This window comes from Besnoitia besnoiti, chromosome I (assembly GCF_002563875.1).
Source record: "Besnoitia besnoiti strain Bb-Ger1 chromosome I, whole genome shotgun sequence".
In the NCBI taxonomy this organism is placed as follows: Eukaryota; Apicomplexa; class Conoidasida; order Eucoccidiorida; family Sarcocystidae; genus Besnoitia; species Besnoitia besnoiti.
Genome location: NC_042356.1, coordinates 7,998,032 through 8,020,780, shown reverse-complemented (window position 1 = coordinate 8,020,780; position 22,749 = coordinate 7,998,032). Strand labels below are relative to the sequence as shown.

Below are 22,749 nucleotides of genomic sequence, written 5' to 3'. Positions count from 1 at the left end.
TTCTTTTCCCGGTTCCGCGTGTCTGCTTCTGCCTTCTTTTCCACCGGCGTCCTCCCTCGTCCTCGTCGATGGCCGCCGCCGCCACCCCGCGCTTCGTTCTCTCCCTTTTTTCTCCGGCTGTCCGTGCCGGCGCTGCTTTTGCTCCTCGCTTCAGCGGTTCGCTGCGCATCCTCGTGGCTGCCGGCCGGCAAGCGGGACCGCGGTAGCCTCCCGGTCTCCTTCGCTCCGTCGCTTCCCACTTTTTGTTCTCCGCGCGATGCAAGGGCAGACGCGTGTGGGCGCGGCCTTCTACGCGGGCCCTGCTTCGGCGCGGCGCGCGCCGCCCTCGTCCTGCGCCTCCGCGACCGCGCGGCCTCTGAAGCTGCCAGCGGCGCGCGCGCCGCGCCACCACCGCGCCGGCATCGCCTTCGAGGAGAACGCCGGCCTACGGGAAGCCCCCGTCCAGGAGACGGAAATGTGTGTCCTTGTCGCGGCTGAGGAGGACGACGAGCACCAGGACTTTGACTCCTCAGACGGCCGCGCGATGCCTGTCTGGACGGACGACTCGTCGTCGGCTGTCTCTGCCCCGGAGACGCGCCTGGTGCCTGAGAGACGCGCGCTCAGCCACTGCAGGTGGGCGCAGCCGCCCCCCTGCGCGCGGGCCTCGTCCCGCCCTGGTCCACAACCGCGCCGCGACCTCGCGAAGCCCGACCGAGGAGACGGGACGGCGCGATTCGTCGTCCCGGCTGTCGTCATGGTCATGCGGACTCTCGTGCTTGCGCTCCTCGTCTCCGCGAGCCCCCGCCTCTCGCTCTTCTCAAACCCTGCACCCGAGGCCTTCTTCCTGTGGACCCTCGTCCTCCTCACCGTCCTCGCCTACCTGCGCACGTCCCTCGGAGACCCGTGAGTCACACGCCGCTGCGACGCGGAGCCGCACACGCGCTGAAAAACGCCAATGGAAATCACCTCACGTCCAACTCAGCCGCACACACAGAAACAGGCCGATCTACGTATATTTATACATATATTTGGACTAGTACCTATGCACATGTATATGTACATAAATATATATATATATATATATATATATGCAGATACATATATATATATATATATATATCTAGATATACACACATGTTTATATGTATCTAGTTCTGCTCCTCTGTGTGCCGTGTTATATATCTATTTACGTATATTGATGTCGCTGTATTATACACGAGTATCTGTGCAAAAGTGTATGCACAGATACTTGTGTATATATACGTATGTGTTGAGGAAAGGTATCTCCACAGGCGCGGATGCGTCTCGACGATTGTGTGGCTACTCTGTGTGTGGGTGCGTGTGTGCGCTCCACTCGGTTGCTTCAGCGTTGATAAGGGATCTTTGGGGGTCGCCCGTCATGCGTAGAGCCGAGGGTCTCTCGCATCTGTCTGACTGACCTATCTGCATTTATATATAAATATATGCGTGTGTGCAAATATGTATGTATGTGTATGTATATTGATGATGCTGACTGGAATGCGTAAGCCTGTCGCTGCGACTGCGCTGCGCTCCAGGGGTTATCTGAACTACTGTCCGTCGACGCTTCTCTCACCGAGCGAGACGGGGCGTTTGCTGCGGCGGCGGTCAGTCGACTCGCGGGCGCTGGAGAGGAAGAAGTCGCGGGCAGCGGACCTGGCTCTTGCGATCGAGGACGCGTCCCTTGTGCCGCGCAGAGACGGGGTCGCGAGATGCCGCGCAGAGAACGGCTGGCGGAGTGCAGGGCGAGACTGTGGAGGCGGAAGCGGAGAGGAGGGAGACTCGAACCCGCGCGGCGGCGTCCGCAGGCCAGAGAGGGACGGAGCAGCCGGCCGTCGGCGCGAGGGCGACTTGGAAGAAGACAACGAGGCGCGCGACCGCGAGGCCAGTCGCGAGGAACGATACGGCGCGCAGCCGCTCTTCTACTCGCGGACAGAAAGACTTCGCAGACTGGAGGAGGCGTCGCGCGCGGCGAGCCGCTCGCGTCGGGAGCGCACCCCGGCCGAGGAGGAAGACGAGAGCTGGCGGACTGGCGGAGAAACCGAAGGCGGCGAAGCGCTGCAAGAGCTTCTCAGCGGCGAAGAGCGGGGCGAGTCCTCCTGCTTTTCGAGTGAAGAAGAAAACGAAGTCTCAGACGGTTTCCAAGATTTCATCGGCGACGACGACACAGTGCCGCCCGACGACGCCTTCCAGCGGCACACCGGCTTTCCGGCCTTCACGAGCACCGACCTCCCCGCCTACCTCCGCCCGCAGGCCTCGACGCCTTCTGCGGAGTTCCACACGGTGCCTACGCACATGTCTCCTCCGAGCGTCCCCTGCCTTTCTGCGGCGCTGACGCCGCCCTCGTCCGCATGCCTCTCTCCGCCGGTGGCTCCCGCCGACGTGTGCAGCGGGTTCCCTCGGCCTCACCCGACGGCGGCGCCCGCGGCTGTGTTGCCTCGCGGGTCGTCGTGCGTGTCGCGTTCTTCTTTTGCGTCTTCAGCGGCCTCCCGGGGCTGTCCGCCGCCGCTCTCGCCAGGGGGCGCGGCTGCGGAGCCCGACGAAGAAGCCCCTGCGCTCGGAACGCCGACCTTCCAGTCTCTGCCACCTATGGGCGCCGGGAGGCCGGCCTCATCGAGCTCGAGTGAAGGCGAGGGGGACGCGCGCCGAGGCGGGGGGAGGCGCCTCCGCGCGGCGGGCGCGAGTGGCTACCCGTCGCCTTTTTTGCTGCAGCCGAGCGCCGCGGGCAGCCGCGCCGACGGCCCGGCGGCGGCTGCGCCCTCCTTCGCGCGTTCTTCTCCGTCGCTGCCGCCGTCGGCGCACCCGCAGGCGGTGACGTTCTCTCTTCCGGGCGACGAAGGGGCGTCGCGCCGCGGCCTGGAGCCGCTGTCGCTCCTCGACCGGTCGCCGCAGGGAGCGGAGGCGAAAGACTTGGGGACGGTGGGCGTCTACCTGCCGATGCCGCCGTCGGCGCCCTGCGCGGACCCAGCCGGCGGAGCGAGCCGACGAGCGGAGGTGGCTGGGGGCCGCACGGAGAGCGCGCGGGCGGACGTGGTGAGGGAGGGCAGAGGGAAGGACGCGCGGGCCCTGTATTTCCTCGATGAAGTCGAGGAGGAGGAGGACGAGGTCTTTGACGACATCCCGCTCGCCTCGTCGCCCTCTCGGCCGGAAATCCTGGTTGGGCGCGCGAGTGACGGCGGGGGTCGCAGCCGCTCGTCGGGCTTCCCGCTCTTCTCCCCTCAGGACCAAGTGGGAAGACGGCCGGTCTCGCGTCCCTCCTCGAGGCATCCACTCGCCTTGTCCTACCCCTCCGCCTTCTTCTCGGGGGAGCCGCCGTTGCCTCCGTCGCTCTCGCCTCCTCCGGAGGGGTCGCGTCAGCGGAGGTGCGAAGCGTTCAAGCCTTCGACGGCCGCCGCCTCGCCTTTCTTCGTGCATGCGCAGGCGTCCGCGCTGGGTCGCGGCGGCTGTCCTCCGTTCCTGCCCTTCTCAGACGTCTACGCTTCCTGCAACCGCGTGTTTCACTTTGACAGCAGCACGGTTCCCGACTCTGCGCTCTCGCCTTCCTCCGTGCTGTCCTCGCCCGCGTACAGCTTTCTGCCGCTCTCCAGGTCGCCCTTCTTCGATCACGCCGACAGGAGCCTGAGTCGAGCGGCGCCGCGCGCGCGCCGCGAGTCCTGGGGCGGCATCTCGTCCTCATCCGACGACGAGGGGCGCTCCGACCCCAAGGATACACCGGGGCCCGTGGAGGAACCCGAGTCACCGGGGCGCGACGCGAGTCGACGCAGGAGCCGCAGAGCTTCCACAGGCAGCGCGGAGGAGGGAGGCGGGCGCCCGCAGGCCTCGGACGACGAGCTCGCGGCACAGAGACGCCACGGAAGACGAAGCGGCCGGGCGCGACTCGCGCGGTCGGCGTCCATGTCGCCGCTGGACTTATCCGAGGAGGAGGCGGGCGCGGCGAGCGGAGGCGAACGGGGCCGCAGAGGCGAAAAGGGAGCCTGGAAGAACAACAGATTCTCTCTCTTCCTCCACAGCCACAAGCGGACGCTCAAAGGCGACAAGTACCAGCTCCTCAGCGAAGAGGACGACGGCGGCGAGCACAGCTGCGACAGGAAAGAACGCAGACGGCTGAGCGAGGGCGACGAGCGGGGCCGCGCGCCCCTGAGACTGCGCGAAGAAAAGAGGGGAATCCCGCTAGGACTCCTCAAGGCTGAGCCGCGGACAGACAGCAGGGAGCTCTTGATTGAGCTCTCGCCTATCACCGTCTCGCGCCCGCGCCCCGTGGCCGGCCCCACGGCGCCCAGGAGAGACGGCGGGAGAGACAAAAGCGACGAGCGCGAATGGCGCGCCGCCGCCGTCAGGTCGGGCGAGGGAGGACGCCTCGAAACTGGAGAAGGGAGCAGCGTCTTGAGCGCCATTCGTGGAGACGAGAGGGCACGAAGCAGCGACGGCGGGGCTAACGGAGGAGACGGCGACTTCAGCTGCGGCAACGACGAGGACTCGGAGATCGACGAAGACGACCGGAGACTCCGGTCCTGGGCCCCCGAAAAGCCCAGCCGCGAGCCCCCGACGCGGGGTGTCTCCGCGCCCGAGCGGCTCTCCGACGCAGACGGACGGCAGACCAGCGCAGAGACGCCCCGTCGACTTCGCGCCGGTGGCGACGAGGGGGCGTGGAAGGAAGTAGACGAAGAGGAAAGCGACGCTGAGGGCCGGAGACGGCACAGAGGGAGGCGGAAGGCGAAAAAACGCGAACTCCTACAGGACGATAAGGGCATCTTCCACGTGTCAAGAAGACAAATCTACCAAGCCTCCATCAAACTCCGATTCTGTCAAATATGCTGCATGTACCAGGTACGTCCACGTGGCCGCGGCTCATACACGAGTACCCATACATGTATATACATATGTATATATGCCTATCATGTATGTTTGACACGAAGGGCGACATGTGCATATATATATATATATATATATATATATATATATATATATATACATACATACATATATGTGGCTTGGCCGGAGGCGAATGGAATGGCCTCAAAGATGAGCCACGCGTAAAGGTGAGTCACGCGTCTGGATTTCGAGGATGTGACACTATCTGGGTCGACACTGTTTCTGCCGCTCTGCAGCCCTTGCGCACGAAGCATTGCCCTCAGTGCGGCCGCTGCACCCGCACCCACGACCATCACTGCCCGTGGATCGGTAAGGGAAACGCGATTGCTTCTCCGCATCGAAATCTCTAAACTTACCTCAGCCTACGAGCGCACGCAGAGTATTGAAACTCGATTGTGATGAAACGACTTCCGAACTTGCGTTTCATCCTGGTGCGCTGCGGTGGGCGCCGCCGTCAGGGGAGTTCAGCTTCTTTTTCTGTGTCTCTGCTGAGCTCAGCTTCTTTTTCTGTGTCTCTACTGAGCTGAGGCTGTCTTAGCCTCTCAGCAAGGCTCCTTCGTGGGCGCGCCTCGTCAGTTGCGCTCGTGCTGCGCTGACGCATCTAGTGTGCGGCTTTCCTTTCGTATTCAGGGACGTGCGTTGCGGAGGAGAATCGCGTCTACTTTTACTTTTATTTGCTTCTCCAAGCGCTCGAGCTCCTCGTCGTCGCGGGGTTCTACATCCGCGCCCTCGTCTGGCAAAGCGAAGGACATATCCAAAAGTTAGTTCGCAGCGCCCCTCGCCTCGGCCCTGTGCGACTCACCTATAAAGTCGTATATATATCTGTATTCAGATGCGTGCTTGTACATGCATAGCCATACGTATATATATATATATATATATATATATATATATATATATATATATATATATATGGATGTGCATGTACATACATATATATATCCATGTATATATATATACATATTTGTATGTGCATGTGTGTAGACACATGTGCAGATACGTGAATATATATGTATGAATGCTATCTATTTGCATCTACACGTGTAGCCGCGTCTGCGCTGCATTGCGTGCAGCGTAGTGCGTTAGGGTTTCTGGTTTTTGCGTGCTTGGCGTGTTTTTCGCTTTCGGTTGGACCGCGTGTGCTGCGTTTTGCTGCGTTTGCCTTGCCTACAGCCCCTTCTACTTTGTGACGCTCTTCTTGACGCTCATGTTTTGCCTCTTCCTCTCGTGCATGGTGTCCTGTCTCTTCTGCTACCACACTTACCTGATGGTCTCCAACTTAACCACGTGGGAGTCGATGGCCTGGCACCGCATTTCATACCTCAAGGTACGTTGGGTGCGAGACGCGGACTCATGTCCGCAGGGCACGGAGAAAAAGAATTGAAGAAATTGAAGGGGAACAACAGGCCTCGCCACGCGGCGTTGTGACACGGGGCGCGCATACTGCATCTCCAATGTGTGTCTCCAAAGGGGTCTATCTACGGGCAGACGGGGGGATGTGCCTGGCGATATGCAGGTGGCATGGCATAGACCGCATCGCCTGCGGAGCGCGTTTAGAGAGACCAGATTTTCAAGAAAGCGTGAGACGCCTCGAGATCTCGCGGGAGAGAGGCTTGAAGTCACTCAGAGAGAAACAGACGTCGCGCGGATGTCTCTGGATTTTTTGCTGCTGTTGTGCGTTGCTAGGATGTGCCCGAGTCCAAGGGGTCGCCGTTTGACCGCGGTATCCTCACCAACACATACATTTACTGTTTTCCTCCATCCTGCTGCCCTACGCTTCGATGCTTCCTGCGTCCGCTCCTCCGTGTTTGTCTCCTGCCCGTGTGGCGGGTCGCGGCCTTCGTCGTCGCCCGCGCCCTGTCTCCGTGTCTCCGCTTCGGGCGCCGGCGCCTGTGCGGCGCGAGGGCCTTCCGCGGGACAGGCAGCGCAGGAAGGGCCGCCCGGGCCCGAACGCGGGCGGAGCGGGCTTACGCGGGGCGCAGGGCGCTGGGCGGGTTCCTGTGCGGACCGAACGGAGAAATTTGGTGGGAACCGGGTAAGTCTCCTTCGGTTTTGCCTTCCGTTCGAGACGTGCGCACAGTCCGTGTCGCTTGCATTTCGAGGAGCTCTAGAGTCGTCGTGGCGGCTCTTTGACGTAGCTGGTCGGAGTCATGCAGATGCGGATTCGATTACTGAAGGGAGGGGAAGTGTCGGCGCCTTTCCCCGATTTACTAAAGGACCAGAGGACGCCAGGGCTTCGCGGCAAGCACTCAGTCGCTCCGAGCCGCACGCGTCTATGCGCTGTTCAGTGCCCGATGAGACCGCGGCGGGTCGTGCTCGGGACGAAAGCAGAATGCGGAGTGGAGGGTTTAGGGTAGCGGTTCGCGTCCTGCACCCCGCGCAGGACTGCGCGGCCCTTAAGCTGCCCGGGTGGTTCGACGGTGACGCGAGGTCGACGCAGAGGCAGAGGAATGAAGCGCCGCTGTTTCCCGTCTCTCCGCGCCGTCGGAATCAGATAAGGTACTCGTGAGCTTGACGCGCGCACTTCCTGTGTTGTCTGTCTTGTTTGCAGGTTCATCGCGGGCCTCGAAGGGCTTTGGACATTCCTTCTGTCGTCAGCTTCTCGAGGACTGAGAGGCGCGCGAGCTGGGCGAGGAAGTTGTCGGCGCCTGCAGGGAGTTGTTTTGTAACAGCGCAGCAACGCGGCGTCTCGCTCGGTCTCTCTAGAGCCTGAGGCAACGTCGCACGTGCGTTCGATCGCGACGCTCAATTTGGGAGAGGAGGGCGTGACGACTGCGGCTTAAGGGATGCATCTGTTTGATGTGAAGCACGTGGTACTGCTATCGCGCTTCCTCACGCTGGTTTAATTCCAGATTCTGCGTACACTGACGCGGTGTATGTACACCTCAAGTTCACGGGCGGGGGGGCTGTCTGCACACCGGAGAGATCCGTGGTTCTCCGGCATCTAGTGAAATGCTAGAGGAAGGGCCTGAGTTGTCTAATGGAGGATGCGCGCGAGGCCTCGACCGTCAATTGTTTCCGTGATCCCGAGGTGGCGGCTCGCATCGAGGTTTCTGGTTTGGTGCCCAGTTCATGGAAGGAATAGTCGCGTTCACATGCAAAGGCCAGCGGCTTGTTCTCGAGCTGAGGAGTCTCTCAGCTCAACTCTTGTTTTTACTTGGCAGCACTGAATCTGGTATAGGCTCGCGGGAAGGTCCTGCACATTGCTTTGCCGTGTGGCTCCATGCGAGCGGTTTCTTTGTGGAACTTTCGCTGTCGTTTCATGTTGTTCGAGCGGCTCGTCGCGCGCCTTCAGTTCGATTTCCAAACTCCAGCACGCAGCGTCGGGATTTACTCACTGTCGAGATTCTTCCCCTGTGCGCTGGCGCAAGACATCCAAATCGAAACCGCCTACAGGTCTTCCGTCAGGTCATTTAAAGTTTTTCCCTTCAACATCCGATGCTCTCTCGGGTGGGCTTTCCTTTCAAAAAGCCACTGACCGAAACGGTCGCGGTGTGACTACCTTGCGCAGGTTCCAAAGTGCAGCTCACGCCTACATCTAGATATATAGACACATATACCTAGATAGGTAGATGCAACGTTGTTCGGATGGAAGTATCAGCGACTCAGCTGGCGAAAACAAGCGCGTATCGCATAGCGAGAGGGAGCAAAGCTTCTCTACTGTCAGGCTGGTGATGTTGTGTTCAGCGCGCTTTCTCGTAGCTCGGAGTGGAAACTCCGCGCTCAGATGTAGTGGATAATATTAATATATACATTTATATGTATGTCTGTTTCCTCAAATCGAGCGTGCCATTAGGGCAGGCTCCGTCGATGCCTGAGGAAGCTCGGGTTAGGGTTAATAATGGAAGCCGAGTGCCGGCGAACACCTCAACGTCGTCCCTCACGACGCCTCGAACTGCGAAGGCCGTAGACGCAGATGAGGGATGGGGAACGCGCACTCCAGTGAGCTAAGCATTGCCTCGAAGAAGTCAAAGGGCTAGCAGGACGGAAACCACACACACGCCCCCAAGTCTGTCTTCTTGAGGGGGGGATATTCGTGCGTTGCGGCGAATCCCATCTCACCGATGCGCATATATCTTTGCACACATCTGTAGGTGCAGCCAAGCGGGATTCGTGACGACACGCACACATGTGAGGGTAGCAGCATGCTCGTATTTTGGCGGATATTGCTTGCGCTCGCAGGTTTCTGAAACTCGATACTCGAAGGTGATCCGACAGGGCACGGTAACGACGAAGGAGTCCCTGTCACCGCGCAGAGCTCCAGGTCGCCGGCCGATCCGCGACCCTGAAAAGACAGAAATAACAGAAAAAAGAGAAAACGCATATGTATAGATATGTGCTCATATTCTTATGAAAGACGACAGGGCGAGGCGCTGCTCAGCCAAGCCCTCCCCCCCCGCCCCCCTCCCCCCCGGCCTGCCCGTCTGCGATCTTCTCGTTTTGCCTCCCGCCCGCTCACAGGGAACCACAGGCCACACCATATACGAATATTTATAAGTATATATATATATGTACAACTAGATATATATATATATACGAAGGTAGGTGCTTTTGTTGCCCAGTGTCTCTGGAGGCGCGCACTCGGTCGTATCTACAGAATGGCGGTCTCCATGTTTTCTTACCTGCCTCCGAAGCCTCCTCCGCCTCGCCCTCCCACGCCGCGGCCTCTGCCCGGCTGGTTCTGGAATGACCGGAACTGTCTGTCGTCTCCGCCCCGACTCGGCGCAGAGCGCGCGTCTCTCCCGCGCTTCTCAAAGCTGCCTTTCGCAGCGTTGGCAGTTGCCTCGTAGCCCCTGCCTCGCGAGCCAGACGAAGACTGCGAAAAAGAAAACTGGTCACGCGACGTGAAGTCGCTGCGATGGCCCCCGCCTCGCCAGTGCCCGCCGCCTCGGCCGCGTCCGCTGTCAGCGCCTCTGAGAAAAGAGTGAATAAAGCCAGAAACTCGACGAAAAATCGACCTCCACTTGGATGCAACGCGGGCCTCGCACACAGACGAGAGAACTCAGAGAGCCATGCGCCGCCCTTTCCGACACCCTTTCGGTTCGGTTTGGGGTTTCGGGTTCTCGCGAGTTCCGGAGCCAACTCGAGCGCTGTCCTGCCTTCAGTCGAAGGCGCTGCCGAGCTTCTTGCGTCTCCGCCCTTCCTGTCGACGCAGAACTGTTGTTAATGCCACCCCCCCACCCTCCCCCTTGTAGACCTTCACTCTTTCTCCACTGAACTTCTTCGCTTGCCAGTCACGGTCCGGCTTGTCATTCGCGCATTCGCGCGTCTCGCATTCTCCCTGCGCGAGTGAGTCTCTAGCTGTAGACGCCGCCTTACCTGAAGGCTGGTCTTCGGTCGCTGTCTCTCTGCCTCATGGACTCGTTCGCGCGTCGCACGTCGCTGCGAATCTGCTGCATCGTATATCCCTCGGGAATGCCCCCGCGGTCGGGCACCGGCCCTATGATTAGCGTCTTGATCGGCAGGACTGCCTTGCTGGGGTCCGCCGTGCGAGAAATCGGCAGCGACAGACGCGAGGTGAGAAGCGACCTGAAACGCGCGCGGACACTCTGTGCAGAGTTGCATAAATGCAGGGAGGCGCAAATATTTAGATGTCTATAGGTATAAGTACGGACATACATTAGAGATGTCCGTCCAAATATAATTGTACAAAGATACACATATGAATATATATATGCACAGAGACCCCTGTGACGGGCTGCACGCTGGGACACGCGTGTGATGCTACCCGAGAGCGAGCGTCTACGCAGTCTCTTACGCATGGCGCTTGGCTACACACATCGACGTGTCTCCTCCAGAGTGAACACGGGAGATCGTCTGTGGATATCTCCAAGCGTGTCAAGGGTTTAGCAGCGATTACTTGTCAACCGCGAAAACGTCGTAGACGTTCACATGTTTATTCAGCAGAGCCTCGCGCCATCCCATCATCCCCTGCAGCAGCGTCGCGATCGCAGCCTCGTTTTCCTGCGCCAGACCAGAAAAAACCCGGAACAAAGGAGAAAAGTATTCCAGAGCGTGAACAATAAGCGTCAGCACTGCGAAACCTCGACTCACAAAGACTCATATGCATACATCGTGGCGGCTGCATCTCGCTTGACGCCTACGGGTGCGGCCCCCCCGCGCGCACGGGTCGGTGGAAGCTCGCACACCTCCTCTTTCAGTTCTGGTTAGTTCTGTTAAAAGGAATTTTCGAACGAAGCGCCGTCATCGCTGCTCTTCCCCGCGAGCTGGTCTGACAGAGCTGAAACGCTATTCCCTGCCCCCTTTGCTCCAGCATAGAGAGGTTGATGGTTTGGCTGTGTCGATTCTGCACGGTCCTGAACTCCGCTCGTGTATCCACCCTGCGGATGCGGTGTGCGCTTTGAAGCTAAGCGCGAAAGTTTCCTCCGCCTCTTGTTGCCTTTTTGCGTCGCGTCTGCGTGGGTTCCGCGCGCCTACCGCAGCTTTCTTTGACCAGAGAAAGGCCTGAATCGTCACGTCGAGTCGCCCGAGCATGACTCGTCTTCGCAGCTGGTACCCGCGGTCGAGGACCTTCGTGATGGTGGCTATGTCCTTCAAGAGGGCGCCGTCTGGGAGCGCCTCTGCCGGCAGCGCCGGAACAAGTGCTTGCGAGCTCGGTTCTACGGCCCTCCCGCGGAGCTGCGAAACGCAGCACAAGCATCGACGCAGAGAACCTCGTTCCAGTTCCCTACCGACTCGCGCGGCAGAGGACAAAAGAAATCTGTGACACACGCCTCCCACAGACACGCAATCGCCTAACACGCCACCGGCAACGCCCGCCGTGGTACCGCAAACTCAACAAACGAAAGGGCCGTGTGAGACACACGGGGTCTCCCCTTAACCCCCTCTGGTAGACGCCACATGAATCCATGTGCGCATCAGCGTGTATGCAAATATATATATATATATATATGTACATCCCTCTCTGCGTACCCATTCATTCCTCTGCATGCCTGAATCCGTGCGCGACTACAGATCTGGGCTGACGAGAATAGAGAGCAACTACGCGTCATGGCGCACCTTCTGCGAAGCTTGAGGGAGAACGCCTTTCTGAACGGCCTCATGCAGAGACGCGCAGGAGTCTGCAGGCACCTCGGCAGCGCGCGCAATGGCCTTCACAGCTTCCAAACTCGCTTGCGCACGCTCGGCGGCATCCGCCTCAGGCGTGCGTACGCCGCCCAAGAGCGCGGCGCTGGGAAACGAAAGGCGCGTCGTGAGGCGTTTCTTGGCGAGGAGGCGGCACGTCTGAATATCGATGAGAAGATTATCTGCTCAGCGGAGCAAACAGATGCGGTCGCCAACGAAGCGCGATGGCGAGAGCGAAAACCGTTTCCCGGCGGCGCCCCACGAGCTTGGAACTGCCCGTGAGCCATTGGACACAGTCGAGGGCGCGACGCCTCTCTCCATACACACTCACACGATGCAAGAAGATGAGGGTAGAGCAGCACGCCTCTACCACGCCGAGCGAAACACAAGTCGTCCGGTGCTGGCGACCGTTCACGAGCTGAGAGAGAAATCGGGGGCAAGCACTCCAGCACCTTGGGAAGCGGACTGCGGCAGGCGACGGGTGCACCCGGAATCGAAGGGCGCGCACCAGGAGAGCCATCCACTCCCTTTCTTCCAAGTAAGCCGCCTCGAGCCCACACGCGCATGTGGCGTTGTCAGAAACCCCTCCAGACCCTCACCAACCGACAGACCCGTGCAGCACGCCAGCCACCGCACGCGGAAAGAAGGAAAAAGTCTGCAGCCCGGCGAGCCCCGCCGCCGCAAAATGCATCGACGCAAGAACCAAACGGCAGACTTGTTCTACGCAGACGGCCAGCGAGAAATCAGGCGTGCAGACATCAAGATCCGCACGCTGCAGACTTACACAGGAGCACGCGCTTGAAGGCGAAGTCCCGCAAGGCCTCGGGCGTAACGCCCTCGGGGAGCAGGTAGCCTGAAGAGCCGCGAAACACACCGCGGGAAGTAGTATACAGGAGTTAACCTGTCTCAGATATCATCACTCACACAAACGGTGTGTGCATCTTGGCATCTGTGCAGGCAAACAGCGCACACGCCTGTGCGCTCATGCAGCCAAAACTCACGAGACGTCGTCGGGCGGCAGGAGGGGGTGTGGGGACGGGAAGGCCGGCTGGGCAACCCGTGACAAAAACAGAGATGATTGGGCCTCGTCTCGTTCTGCTAGGATGCACCGTCCCGCGCGGAAAGCGGCGCTACCGACCACAACTTTGAAGAGCGCGTTCTTCGCGAAACCATTCTGCGTACCTCGCGAGCGGATAAAGTCCACAAGTTGTTCCTGCTCGTGGCCCTTGAGAGAGCGGCCCTCCAACAGCTCAATTTCCCTCCAGATCTGCAGAGACACCAGCACACATCCCCATCTGAAGCACTGAGCGGAAGCAGGAAGCGAACGCCAGTTTCGTGTGCCCGGGAAAGGGCACGGAGAAGCGGAAGACCAAGCCACGCGGGGAAACGAGCCATCGCTAATTCACCGCCATATCCAAAGGCGCGCAGGCCCTCTCGACGAAAGCCCTGCCCTTTCTCTTAGTCCACACATCTGCGCATGCCACGTGACGTCTAATGAGATGGCTCTACGAAGGGATATTGTGGTGTACCACAAAGGCAGCAAGAGACAATCAAGGAGGCGTACCTGCTCGACAACTGGGAAGAAACAGTTGTCTTGGAGGAGAAGGAGCACTTCCTGCTGGCTGCATCCTGTTGTTGGCCTGGAGAGTAGACAGACATGGAAGAGCCGGCATGACACGCACATGGTTGCGACTTTGCGTGAGGCGCGAGCATTTCGTGCGGGCGTACACCGAGCATTAGAAAATTAGAGAAGATGTTTGACTAGAGAAACGGGATCCCTCCACACCCAGGAAGAACGCCAGACGGAGGAGGTATAAGTGGCAGGCGCGCGCAGGCGGAGCGAATGAAGCCTGAGCAGCTTTCGCGGCAACGGGGCGGGCTACCTGTTATTGATTGTTTCGTAACATGCCGCGAGCGAGCTATGTAGCTCCTCGATGCTGACCGCAACTCTCGCCGCGACCATCTTTGCAAGTCGTTTGAGTTCGGACTCTCTCAAAGTTCTCGTCGGCGGCGCCTGCTCGAGTTGCGTAGGGGGTGGGCTCCTCGCGCGTTTCTTGTCGCCCTCGACGTAGAAAACAGTTCTGGCCGAACCCGAAAAAGAAGAATTCTGTCTCCGCTTGGGTGGCCAGAAAACCATGCTGGCGTCGAAAGGGCTCTTTTGTAGCAGAATGGGACTGAAAAATCGGCCTAGAGTGTTCCCTGCCCGCCGCAGAGAACTACTTGATGTATGTACAGCCAGTGGCAGATGTCGCGGCAGCTCCACGCCCCGCCTCAGGGATTGAAGCTCCTTCTCCTACTTTTCCGGCTTACAAACCGGGTGGCATTGCTTGGCACTCCTCACATGCGTGAGGCTGGAACATGCAGGAAAGCAAGGAAGATTCGCAGAAAGGTCGGAAACACGAGTGTGCATGAGTTAGATGCAGCTGTGCCATGTGACGTGTCTACCAGAGGCACCATGCCCACGAAACGGCTCCAGTGTCTGAAAGACCAGAACAGAACGCAGAAATAAACGGATCGGAAATGGTCTAAGCGCTATTTTACGTAGCGGGAATTCGCTTTTTGGACGTTCGACTTCTGGGCGTGATCTCTTCGCTTGCATGCACTGCGACGCGGCCAGCGAGACATCGCGGAGACACGCGACTAGTTTTGTCGAGAGCGCAGTAGAGGGAAAATCAGCAAGACTTTCTCGCATTGGCTGTCAGTCGTATAGTAGGTCAATGTACTGTGTGCCCTGGGATTGTTGCTTCGATCATTGTTAATGCCTTGTTGGTGTTCTCTGGCCGTCATTCTTGGAGAAGTGCGCCTCTGCGGGCGACGGCTAGAAGATACACGTATGTCAGAAAACAGAACTGGCTGTGGATCTGCACACGCTAATAAACGAAGGTACTGTGCTTCGACGAATCTTCCAGCCGACAGATTTTACCTGTGGTTGTATCTTTGAGGGAGCAGGCGACTTGACTTATGAGGAGGAGCGATCTGCCCTGGAACTGCTGCCGTTGCCCACGGCTCCACTCTACATGGGGCGAAGCGCGTCCGCCTAACCTTCAAGTTCCTGTCCTTCCCTGCTACATTTTGTAAAGGTGTTACTCGGGCCTTCTGGCGGCAAAGCTGATAGTTGACGCCTGTTATTCGTGGGTCGCGATGCTGGAAGCCACCCGGTGGTGCAGATGGCTCCAAATTCTGTGGCGGACACTTTCGCGATATGTAAGCGGATTGTAGGCACACCTCTTGCCGGAATTCAGTGCAGCCGAGCGCACATGAGAAAGGATTGCGCGAGGGAGGGCTTCAAGGACTCTGCCGGTGCTGAACTGTAAACTAGTTCAGATGAACAGTGTAAAACTAACAGATTGTGACTAATGGAAAGAAGTAGACGGAAGTATTCCATGCAGACCAGCATTACGTGCTATGGGTGTGTGTGTCCTGTAGGCTGACTCGCTTGCGGCAGGCTTTCTCGCCCCGCAGTGTCGAATGAAGAGCTGGGAACTGGGAAAGCGGCTTCACCGGCGTTAATATTTAAGTTCATATACATCTGGCTGTACATTCACTGGCGTCGCAGAGAAAGGGGTCACGAGACTTTCGATTGCCCGCTGCACACGCTCACTGCCCACGCGCTCTCCATGGTGACAAAGCTCACCGTTGACGCAGAGCCTTGTCTTGTTTTTCGGAAAGGGGTTTCGGTGACCGTACCCAGTTCTGTGGGTGCCGTGGTAGAGCAGATTTACCACTGTCATAAAAGCTGTCTTTCTGTCGACGACAAAAGCTTTCGTGTTGCTTGTTTCACATGTTTTCACAAAGCTTCTCATTCAGACACCCTCTGCATGAGATGCCTTTTCTCACGACAGCGACCGCTTCCGAGGATGTCTCCCAGAGCCTAATTTCTCTGAGAAATAATAGCTTCCGCTTCCGTGACGCACGAGGAAGGAAATCAGCCTTGACCGTTTCACCTGTGACATGCAGGCACTTATCTGTAGCATGCTCACCTCGGTCTTGAAGTAGCAATCCACAGGACGCACTGGCTTGCCGAGCAAGGCAGCAACGCAACTCTAACGTCTCTTCGCCGGGGCCAGCGCGCCCTAGCGAGTAGGCAGCATTCTGTACAGACTGTCAAACTACTGCAGGGAAATTCTGTCAGAAGTGAGCCTCCGTTTTTGTCATGTTAGCCAAAGTGCCTTTCGGCTTGCCTATCTTTTGTTTTCCATCCTTCGCGATCGTGTGCCCTCGCCTCTCTCCTGCGGTTCCATGCCAATGTGGTTCCTTCTGTGTCAGCTCATGTGTCAGTTTTCCGTTGTCCACTTAGAATGTACGTATTACACTGTCATCATCTGTGGATAACATGCCGCACGCCTACGGCGGTGACCGCGGTAGCTGCAGGTGTGCGGAGCTGCAGCCTCCACGTAGCACAGGGTGACTGCGGCACCAGTCTAAGCTACCTCGCTCCGCCAAAGCTGAACAGCCCGCCCCGTTTCGTCATTCTTCTTTTGAGTCAGCGTGATTCAGTCCACACACTATTCCCGATATTCCGCTCGACCATAGTGTCACTTCAGAGTACTCCTGCTCAGAAGTATGATATGTCTTGATCTCCAGCCTAGCCATCCTTGACTGCATGTGCTTTAGTCTACGCACGTGTGTTGAGTCCTTTCAGGTTGTCTTCCACCACCTGGAGCTCCTCTGAAAATTGTTGATATGCATACGCCTATCCGACGCCCGCACTACTCTACCATGAGAACACAATGAAAACGCCGACCATTTTCAAGCGAAGCACCTACCTCCGGCGGCGGGCGGTCTCCCAAGAGAGCCGTCGGCAGTTTTGCTGCAACGCCACAAGACGCGACAAGAACTCGACAAGGCGTGCGTGATTATGCCGACTATTTCGCAGCAGATACAGTCTAAAGGACGATGCTCTACAAACCCAGAGGCAAGCCGCTTGTTTCGTCTCCAACTGAGTTGTCATGTCTTGAAGGTAGACGTGATAAGTGCGAAGCATGCCTTGCGCAAAGTTGCACCCAGCCTGCGTCTTGACGGGAGCATGACAATGAGGCTCGTAAACAGCACCCTGTTCACTATGTCTGCTTCTCAAAGTTCCCAGAAACATTTGGAGGTGGTTTCTCCGCCAGCCTGCGGCTGCGGCGATTCGAGTGGCTTTCGGCAAGGTTCAGCCCCAGCGAACGCGGACGCCAGCGTGCGCAGATCGGCGCATGGGCTACGCGTGCGTCTTCGGGGACTCCGACGGCGAACGTTCGTCTCACGTCGACTTTGCTGGGCAGAATCCCGTTCTTGCTGATTCTTCGTCGAGCTGAATGAGCACACGTGTATTCGTGACGGCACCTCGCGCTGGAGACCTTCTGGGAACGGACAACTATCAACTATCTGTGTCGCTGAGGTCGCGGTCTCTTGCGGGAAGAGCGGGGGCAACACAACTCGCTGGTGTGCCGGCGAGCTCGACTCGCTGCATACGAGGCAGGCTGCCTTTTCACGGGCCAGAAAAATTTTCCGAGCAGCCTGGCATTCTGTGGCTCTCTGGAAGCTTTGGGGTTGCTCTGCAGCCCTACAGTAGGCGCTGGCAGCTGACTGCTGTGTCGTGTACCGGTGGCTGTCGCCTACCTGCGGTGCCTGTCCTCTGCAAGGCCGGCGACCCGCTCGAACGTGGAGCACTTGAACCAGTGGAATGCTCCGGCCTTTGACATTCTGCACTGTCTCTGCTCGATTTCTCCTCGTTGGTCCTCGCCGTCCCTCGCAAGGGCGGCTTTTTCCGCCAGGAGTGTCCTCTTCGAGATTCCCGCTTCTCTCGCCCGCTCGCGCGCGCTCTGAGTTCTTTTGAACGGTGGCGCTGCTCCCCCGTGGAAACGCCCGACGCGTGGAGAGTGGCCGTCTGCGTGGTGGGGCGGGCTATTCGCTTCAGAGTTCTCTTTGCCCGTAGTTGCCGCCACCTTTCCACCGTTTTTGCTCAAGCTCTGCGAACCGGCCTCGAACGGGGCGAAGCCGCTTTTCTGAACGTCCGCGTCTTGAGGGCGCGGACGGTTCTCACGGACACGCGTCCTTTGACACAGGCTGCTGCGTCAAGAAGATGCATCGCGCGGCAGCCGTCGAGCCTTCCGCGTCGGTTGCTGCCTCGTCTTTTCATTCCGTCCACGCTTTGCCCAGCGCAGGATGCGCAGCTGCACTGGACCAGCGGACTGCGAGTTCCCTCGAAGCTGAAGTCGTTGCCGAGGCGCTCCATCGAGCTCTTCCCGCCAAGAGTGAGCAAGGGCCTGACGGGTGTCGGGGGTCTCAGCCGCGGCCAACTGAGCGCCGCGGTCCGCCGCCAGAAAAAAGGAGCGCGCGCTCGTCGCGGGGCGGATCGCCTGTTTCTGCGCAGTGTGAGGCGGTATCGCGCTCCTCCTCCGCAGTCGAAGCTATTCCAGGCGAACTTTCGCCGGGCGGAGGGACGTGCGGGCGCGTCGTCGGGGAGACCGAGCGTCGCGTTTGGGCGACGAACGCTCCTTCTCCACTTTCTTTTCCGCGCGAGGCGGGGCGCGGCGCGGACGGAGATGAAGAAGCGGCGTCTGGCGTCTTGCCGCCTCTTGCGCGTCGCTGGGGGGCCTCGGGGCGCTTCAGCCGGAAAGAGCGGACGACGGCCGCCACGCCGCTGCACGGCCTCCTCTTTGGACAGTTCCTCTCCTCCTTCAGCTTCTTCACAGTCGGAGCCTTCAGCCGAATGGTGCGCCGCTGTCTCCTTTCAGCCCTGCGGCTCTTCCTCGCGCAGCTTCTCCACCTGCAGCGCCGCCGGTACCTGCAGGTCTGCTGCGACCCGACGCAGCGCTTCACGCACCTTCTCTCTGGAGGCAGGCTGAAGGCCGAGAGGCACCGCGTGACGACCGCAGATGGATACGAGATCTTCTTCTACCGCCTTGCCAGAGTCCATCGGCACTGCTGCGGCGGCGAGGCGCCGCGCGTTCGCGCCGACCTCCCCTCGGGCCGCCACGCGGGCGACGAGACAGACGCGTGCGCAGAAGACACCTCCGACGCGGGCGGCGGCTGTGTGTGCCGCTGCGCAGCTGCCTGTGTCTTGCCGAGAGGCGAGAAAAGCTCCGGTGTGTCCTCTGAAACAGACGAGAGCGAGCGGAACTCGGGTCCTTCCTCCAGCCAAGCCGTTCGCCGCCCAGATTTGCCTGCAACGGGTTTGCGGCCGCCGCGGACCCTCAGTCGGTGCGCTGCCGCCCATCCTGGCGCGCTGCACGCTGGCGACGTGCCCCTCGTGTCGCCGACGGACTCGCCGCTCCCGGGGCTGAGCGACGACGAGGCCGGGGGGGTCGGAGCTGGTCGCGCGCCGCATCTTCGTCGGCTCTCGCCTTCCAGTTCGGGCGGACTGTGCGCGCCTGATCCGCCTTTCAGCGGGGGCTGCCTGCTGGGCGCGCGACTGGGCAGCGCGTCTGGCGGCCCCGGCGAGGCTCTCGGGGAAGGCCCAAACGCGACTGGGTCGTCGTTGTGTGCGGCGGCGGATGGTCACCCCCCCTGCCACGGTTCTTCCAGTGCGGAGGCAACTTGCTCGACGCAAGACGGGCTTTCCAGCGCGCCGCCCGCGGGCGCGCGGCTGTCCTCGAGGGACGGGCCCTGCTTGGGCAGCGAGGCGGCCGGCGTCCAAGGAGGCCTCGTTCGGGGAGAGGGCGGCGGCGAGCCCGAAGGGGGGAAACCCATCGTCTTTTTGCAGCACGGGCTTCTGGAGTCGTCTCTGAACTGGATCAGCGGCGGCGCGGACTCGCTCGCCTTCATGCTCGTCGACCGCGGCTGCGACGTCTGGATCGGAAACAACCGAGGGAATGAATACGTCCGGCTGCTCCCGGAGAAGCGCGGGGCGAAGGAACCAGCCGCCAGAGCTGACTCTGGGGCCCGCGCGCGGCCCCCGGAAGCGCGGGCGGCCGCCTCGGCGAGCGGCAGCGACGAGAGAGCGAGCGAGGACGACGAGGAGAAGTGCCGCGGGAGGCTGAGGAGGGAAGAAACCGACGAGAGTTGGTGTTCGCTCTCCGACCAAGACAGCGTGTTCACCGATGCAGAGATGGACATCGGCCGGGAGGAGGGCGAGGCGCGCTGGCCTTCGCGCCTTCGCGACGGCGCGTCCAGCGCAGGCTCTGCCGCGGGGCGCCCGGATAGCTCCCGAGCCCGCTTCTGCGGGCACAGACTGGCTGCCTGGCTCCAGAGTCGCGCGTGGGAGAGGGACGCTGCACGCCTGGAGCCGAGCTTGGCGCAGCCGCGCGGCCAGTCTCACGGCGGAGCTTGCAGTCAGCTCTGCTGCTGTTGCACCGGGCTCACGCCGTATCCGGCCCTTCGCAACTCGGCGCCGCCGCGAGAAGAGCGCCGCATCTTGCTGAATGCGTGTGTGGAGGCGACGGGGACCCTCATGCGGCTGATGCGGTGTAGCCGCCCGCGCAAACGCCGCGCCCCGAAACTCTCCTGTCCCCACCAGCACACTCAGCCCCGCCCGCTGAGCACTGCCGCGGGCGAGAGAGCGGCAGGCCGAAGCGGAGATGCCTCGCAGAGACACATCGAAAGGGACTTTCCCGCGTCGGCGCCATGGACTGCGCAGAGGACCGACGGCGACCCGCGGGCGTTTTCTCACTCCAGCACGCGGGCGCCAGCCGCCTCCGCGGCCTCCGCGGCCTCCGCAGCCTCGGGCCGCAGAGGCCCCCGAGGACCGTGCCTCTGCGACGGCGAGAAACTGGGGCTGCTTGATCAGTCTAGGCGGTCGGCGGCGGACGGAGACGCGAGCGAGCAGGCCGCGTCTCCGGGCTCCTGGCTGCTGGACGGGCGCCGACGGCGGCGGCCGTGCCGGTCGCGGAGAGACACGCTGAGCCGGCGGAGGGAAGAGGAGCGGAACAGCTCGAAGCAACATCTGCCGCCATTTTCGACGATTTCCACCGCGTCGTCTCAGCGCTGGACGTTTCACGACATGGGAATGTACGACGTTCCCGCAATGTTTCACCACATTCTCACGCTGCCTGCCTCCCGCGGCGGCGCGCTCGTGCCTCCTCAGGGCAGGGAGCCCCCGCGTTTGCGGCGCATCGTGGCCTTGGGCCAGTCCCAGGGCGCGGCTCAGCTGATGGCGCTGACCTCGACGGTTCCAGGTGTCTGCCCCCTTCTCCAGGCGCTGATTCTCTTTTCGCCGCCCGTCATTCTGCATCCGCTCTCGTCTATGTCGCTGTCGACGCGCGCGCTGATCTCGCTGGGCATGCGGCACCCCGCGCCGCTGCTGTACGGAATCAAGGCGGCGGAGACGCTCTTCCCCGCGCCTGCGCTGTCGGTCTTTGGAGACTGCGTCGCAGGCCACCGCATGATGGGTTTCTACACGGGCGAGATCGCCTGGAACCAGAGGTGCATCAACTTCAAATTCACCCCGAGTGGGGGAACGAGCAAGCTGAACTTCGAGCACTGGCTGAACGTGATGCACGGCGGCGCCCCCATCGGCCAGTTCCGCGGCGCGGAGCCCGGATGCGCCGGTGCCCCGGCGGCAGAAGCCGAGGAGGGAGGCAGGGAGGCAGGGGACGAGGAGATGCAGGCCATTCTGCGGCGCGAGACAGAGGCAGCTCGACAGAAGGAGAAGGCTCGCAAGGTTCTCGAAGACGTCGGCGAGGCGCACGACGCCACGCCCGGCCCTGCCGCGGCTTACCCGCTGGAGAAAATCGCCTGCCGGACTTACGCGATCCTGGGAGGCAAAGACAACCTCGTGAATGCCGGTGAGCGCAGCAGAGATGTGAATCACTGCCCGCATCCAAGTGCACCACGCGTGAGCCGAGATGCGCCATGTTCGCAAAAGGGAAGTCACGCGCTGGACAGGAGGGGGACGAGTGCCTCTTGTCAGCTAGGATCGCTCCCTGGGAGCGCACTTGCCTCGAGGCAACCCTAGAGCTTGACGACACTGCCGATCTATCGATTTCTGTTCAGCCACCAGAGAAAGACTAGGCTAGAGAGCAGGTCCTTCTTCCGCGCGTGCGGCTGTCTCGCGTTGCACTGATACGTTTTTTCCTTCTCTCTTTGCCGCTGTTTTCCTGTTCAGAAGCGTCAGCGGAGTACCTGACGGAGTGTCTGGACGCGAGCCGCCTGACTGTGCAGCTGTGGCCCGAGGCAGGCCACCTGGACTTCGGCTGGGCGCATGCGAGGCGCGCAGACCTTTATCCAGAACTCGTTCGCCTGATTGTTTCCGACGTGTGAATTATCCTTCATTCACGCCCGTCGTCGCTTTAAAGACGCTGAAGCGCCCGGTCTCGATTCGTCGACGGGAGACTTCAAAAGAGAGGCGGGAAAGATTTTTGCTGGATCTGCCCTGGGTCTCCGAAACGGAGAGGTTTTCACCCCAGCTTTGGTGTTTTCTGCGATCTCGTCAGAGGACGCGAAGAGTCTCTCAGTGTACTGTGGAGCGAGCGGGGGGGGGGATCTTTAGTGCTTTGCCGAGGGTGTGCAGAGATTGGTGTACTTGAACCTGTGCATTGACTTGTGGGGATTATGTAGGTCTCTCGCTGTATTTTGGCGCACTGGTGTCTCATACGCATGGTCGTGGGCTTTCAGAAAGATTCACTGGGTTGAAGGGAACGTACAGAGGAAGGCCGATTCGCGGGGTCTCGCCGGTCTCCGGTTTTTTTGCTCCATCTTTGCGAGCGCACTGAGCCCTCTTGGGTGTCGGTCTGACACATCTAGCACGTTTTGTCGTCTTACCCACGCTTTGCGTGCTTGTGGGAAGAAACTAGCTCGTACAATGCGGTAGCTTATGTTTGGTACCTGTGGAAAAGCCTGTTGGTGCGTGTAGTCACTTTCCGTTTCGACGGC

General features: G+C 60.2%; 3 protein-coding genes across 3 annotated transcripts; 2 read left to right on the top strand and 1 right to left on the bottom strand.

Annotated features, from left to right (window-relative positions):
• Nucleotides 1–256: 256 nt before the first annotated feature.
• BESB_011260 (uncharacterized protein) lies at nt 257–7,482 on the top strand (the record flags this gene model as incomplete). Its single annotated transcript, XM_029359880.1, has 8 exons — nt 257–882; nt 1,536–3,225; nt 3,418–4,824; nt 5,106–5,178; nt 5,500–5,629; nt 6,043–6,196; nt 6,556–6,904; nt 7,421–7,482. 8 exons carry the CDS (start codon nt 257–259, stop codon nt 7,480–7,482), a joined length of 4,491 nt encoding a protein of 1,496 aa, XP_029222793.1.
• A 1,632-nt stretch (nt 7,483–9,114) lies between these two features.
• Nucleotides 9,115–14,092, bottom strand: BESB_011250 (uncharacterized protein; the record flags this gene model as incomplete). Its single annotated transcript, XM_029359879.1, has 10 exons — nt 9,115–9,154; nt 9,492–9,770; nt 10,189–10,398; nt 10,730–10,833; nt 11,308–11,508; nt 11,890–12,137; nt 12,740–12,808; nt 13,138–13,222; nt 13,520–13,595; nt 13,839–14,092. The coding sequence occupies 10 exons, from the start codon at nt 14,090–14,092 to the stop codon at nt 9,115–9,117; spliced, it is 1,566 nt and encodes a 521-aa protein (XP_029222792.1).
• A 3,927-nt stretch (nt 14,093–18,019) lies between these two features.
• Nucleotides 18,020–22,137, top strand: BESB_011240 (uncharacterized protein; the record flags this gene model as incomplete). Its single annotated transcript, XM_029359878.1, has 2 exons — nt 18,020–21,662; nt 21,983–22,137. 2 exons carry the CDS (start codon nt 18,020–18,022, stop codon nt 22,135–22,137), a joined length of 3,798 nt encoding a protein of 1,265 aa, XP_029222791.1.
• Nucleotides 22,138–22,749: the final 612 nt, after the last annotated feature.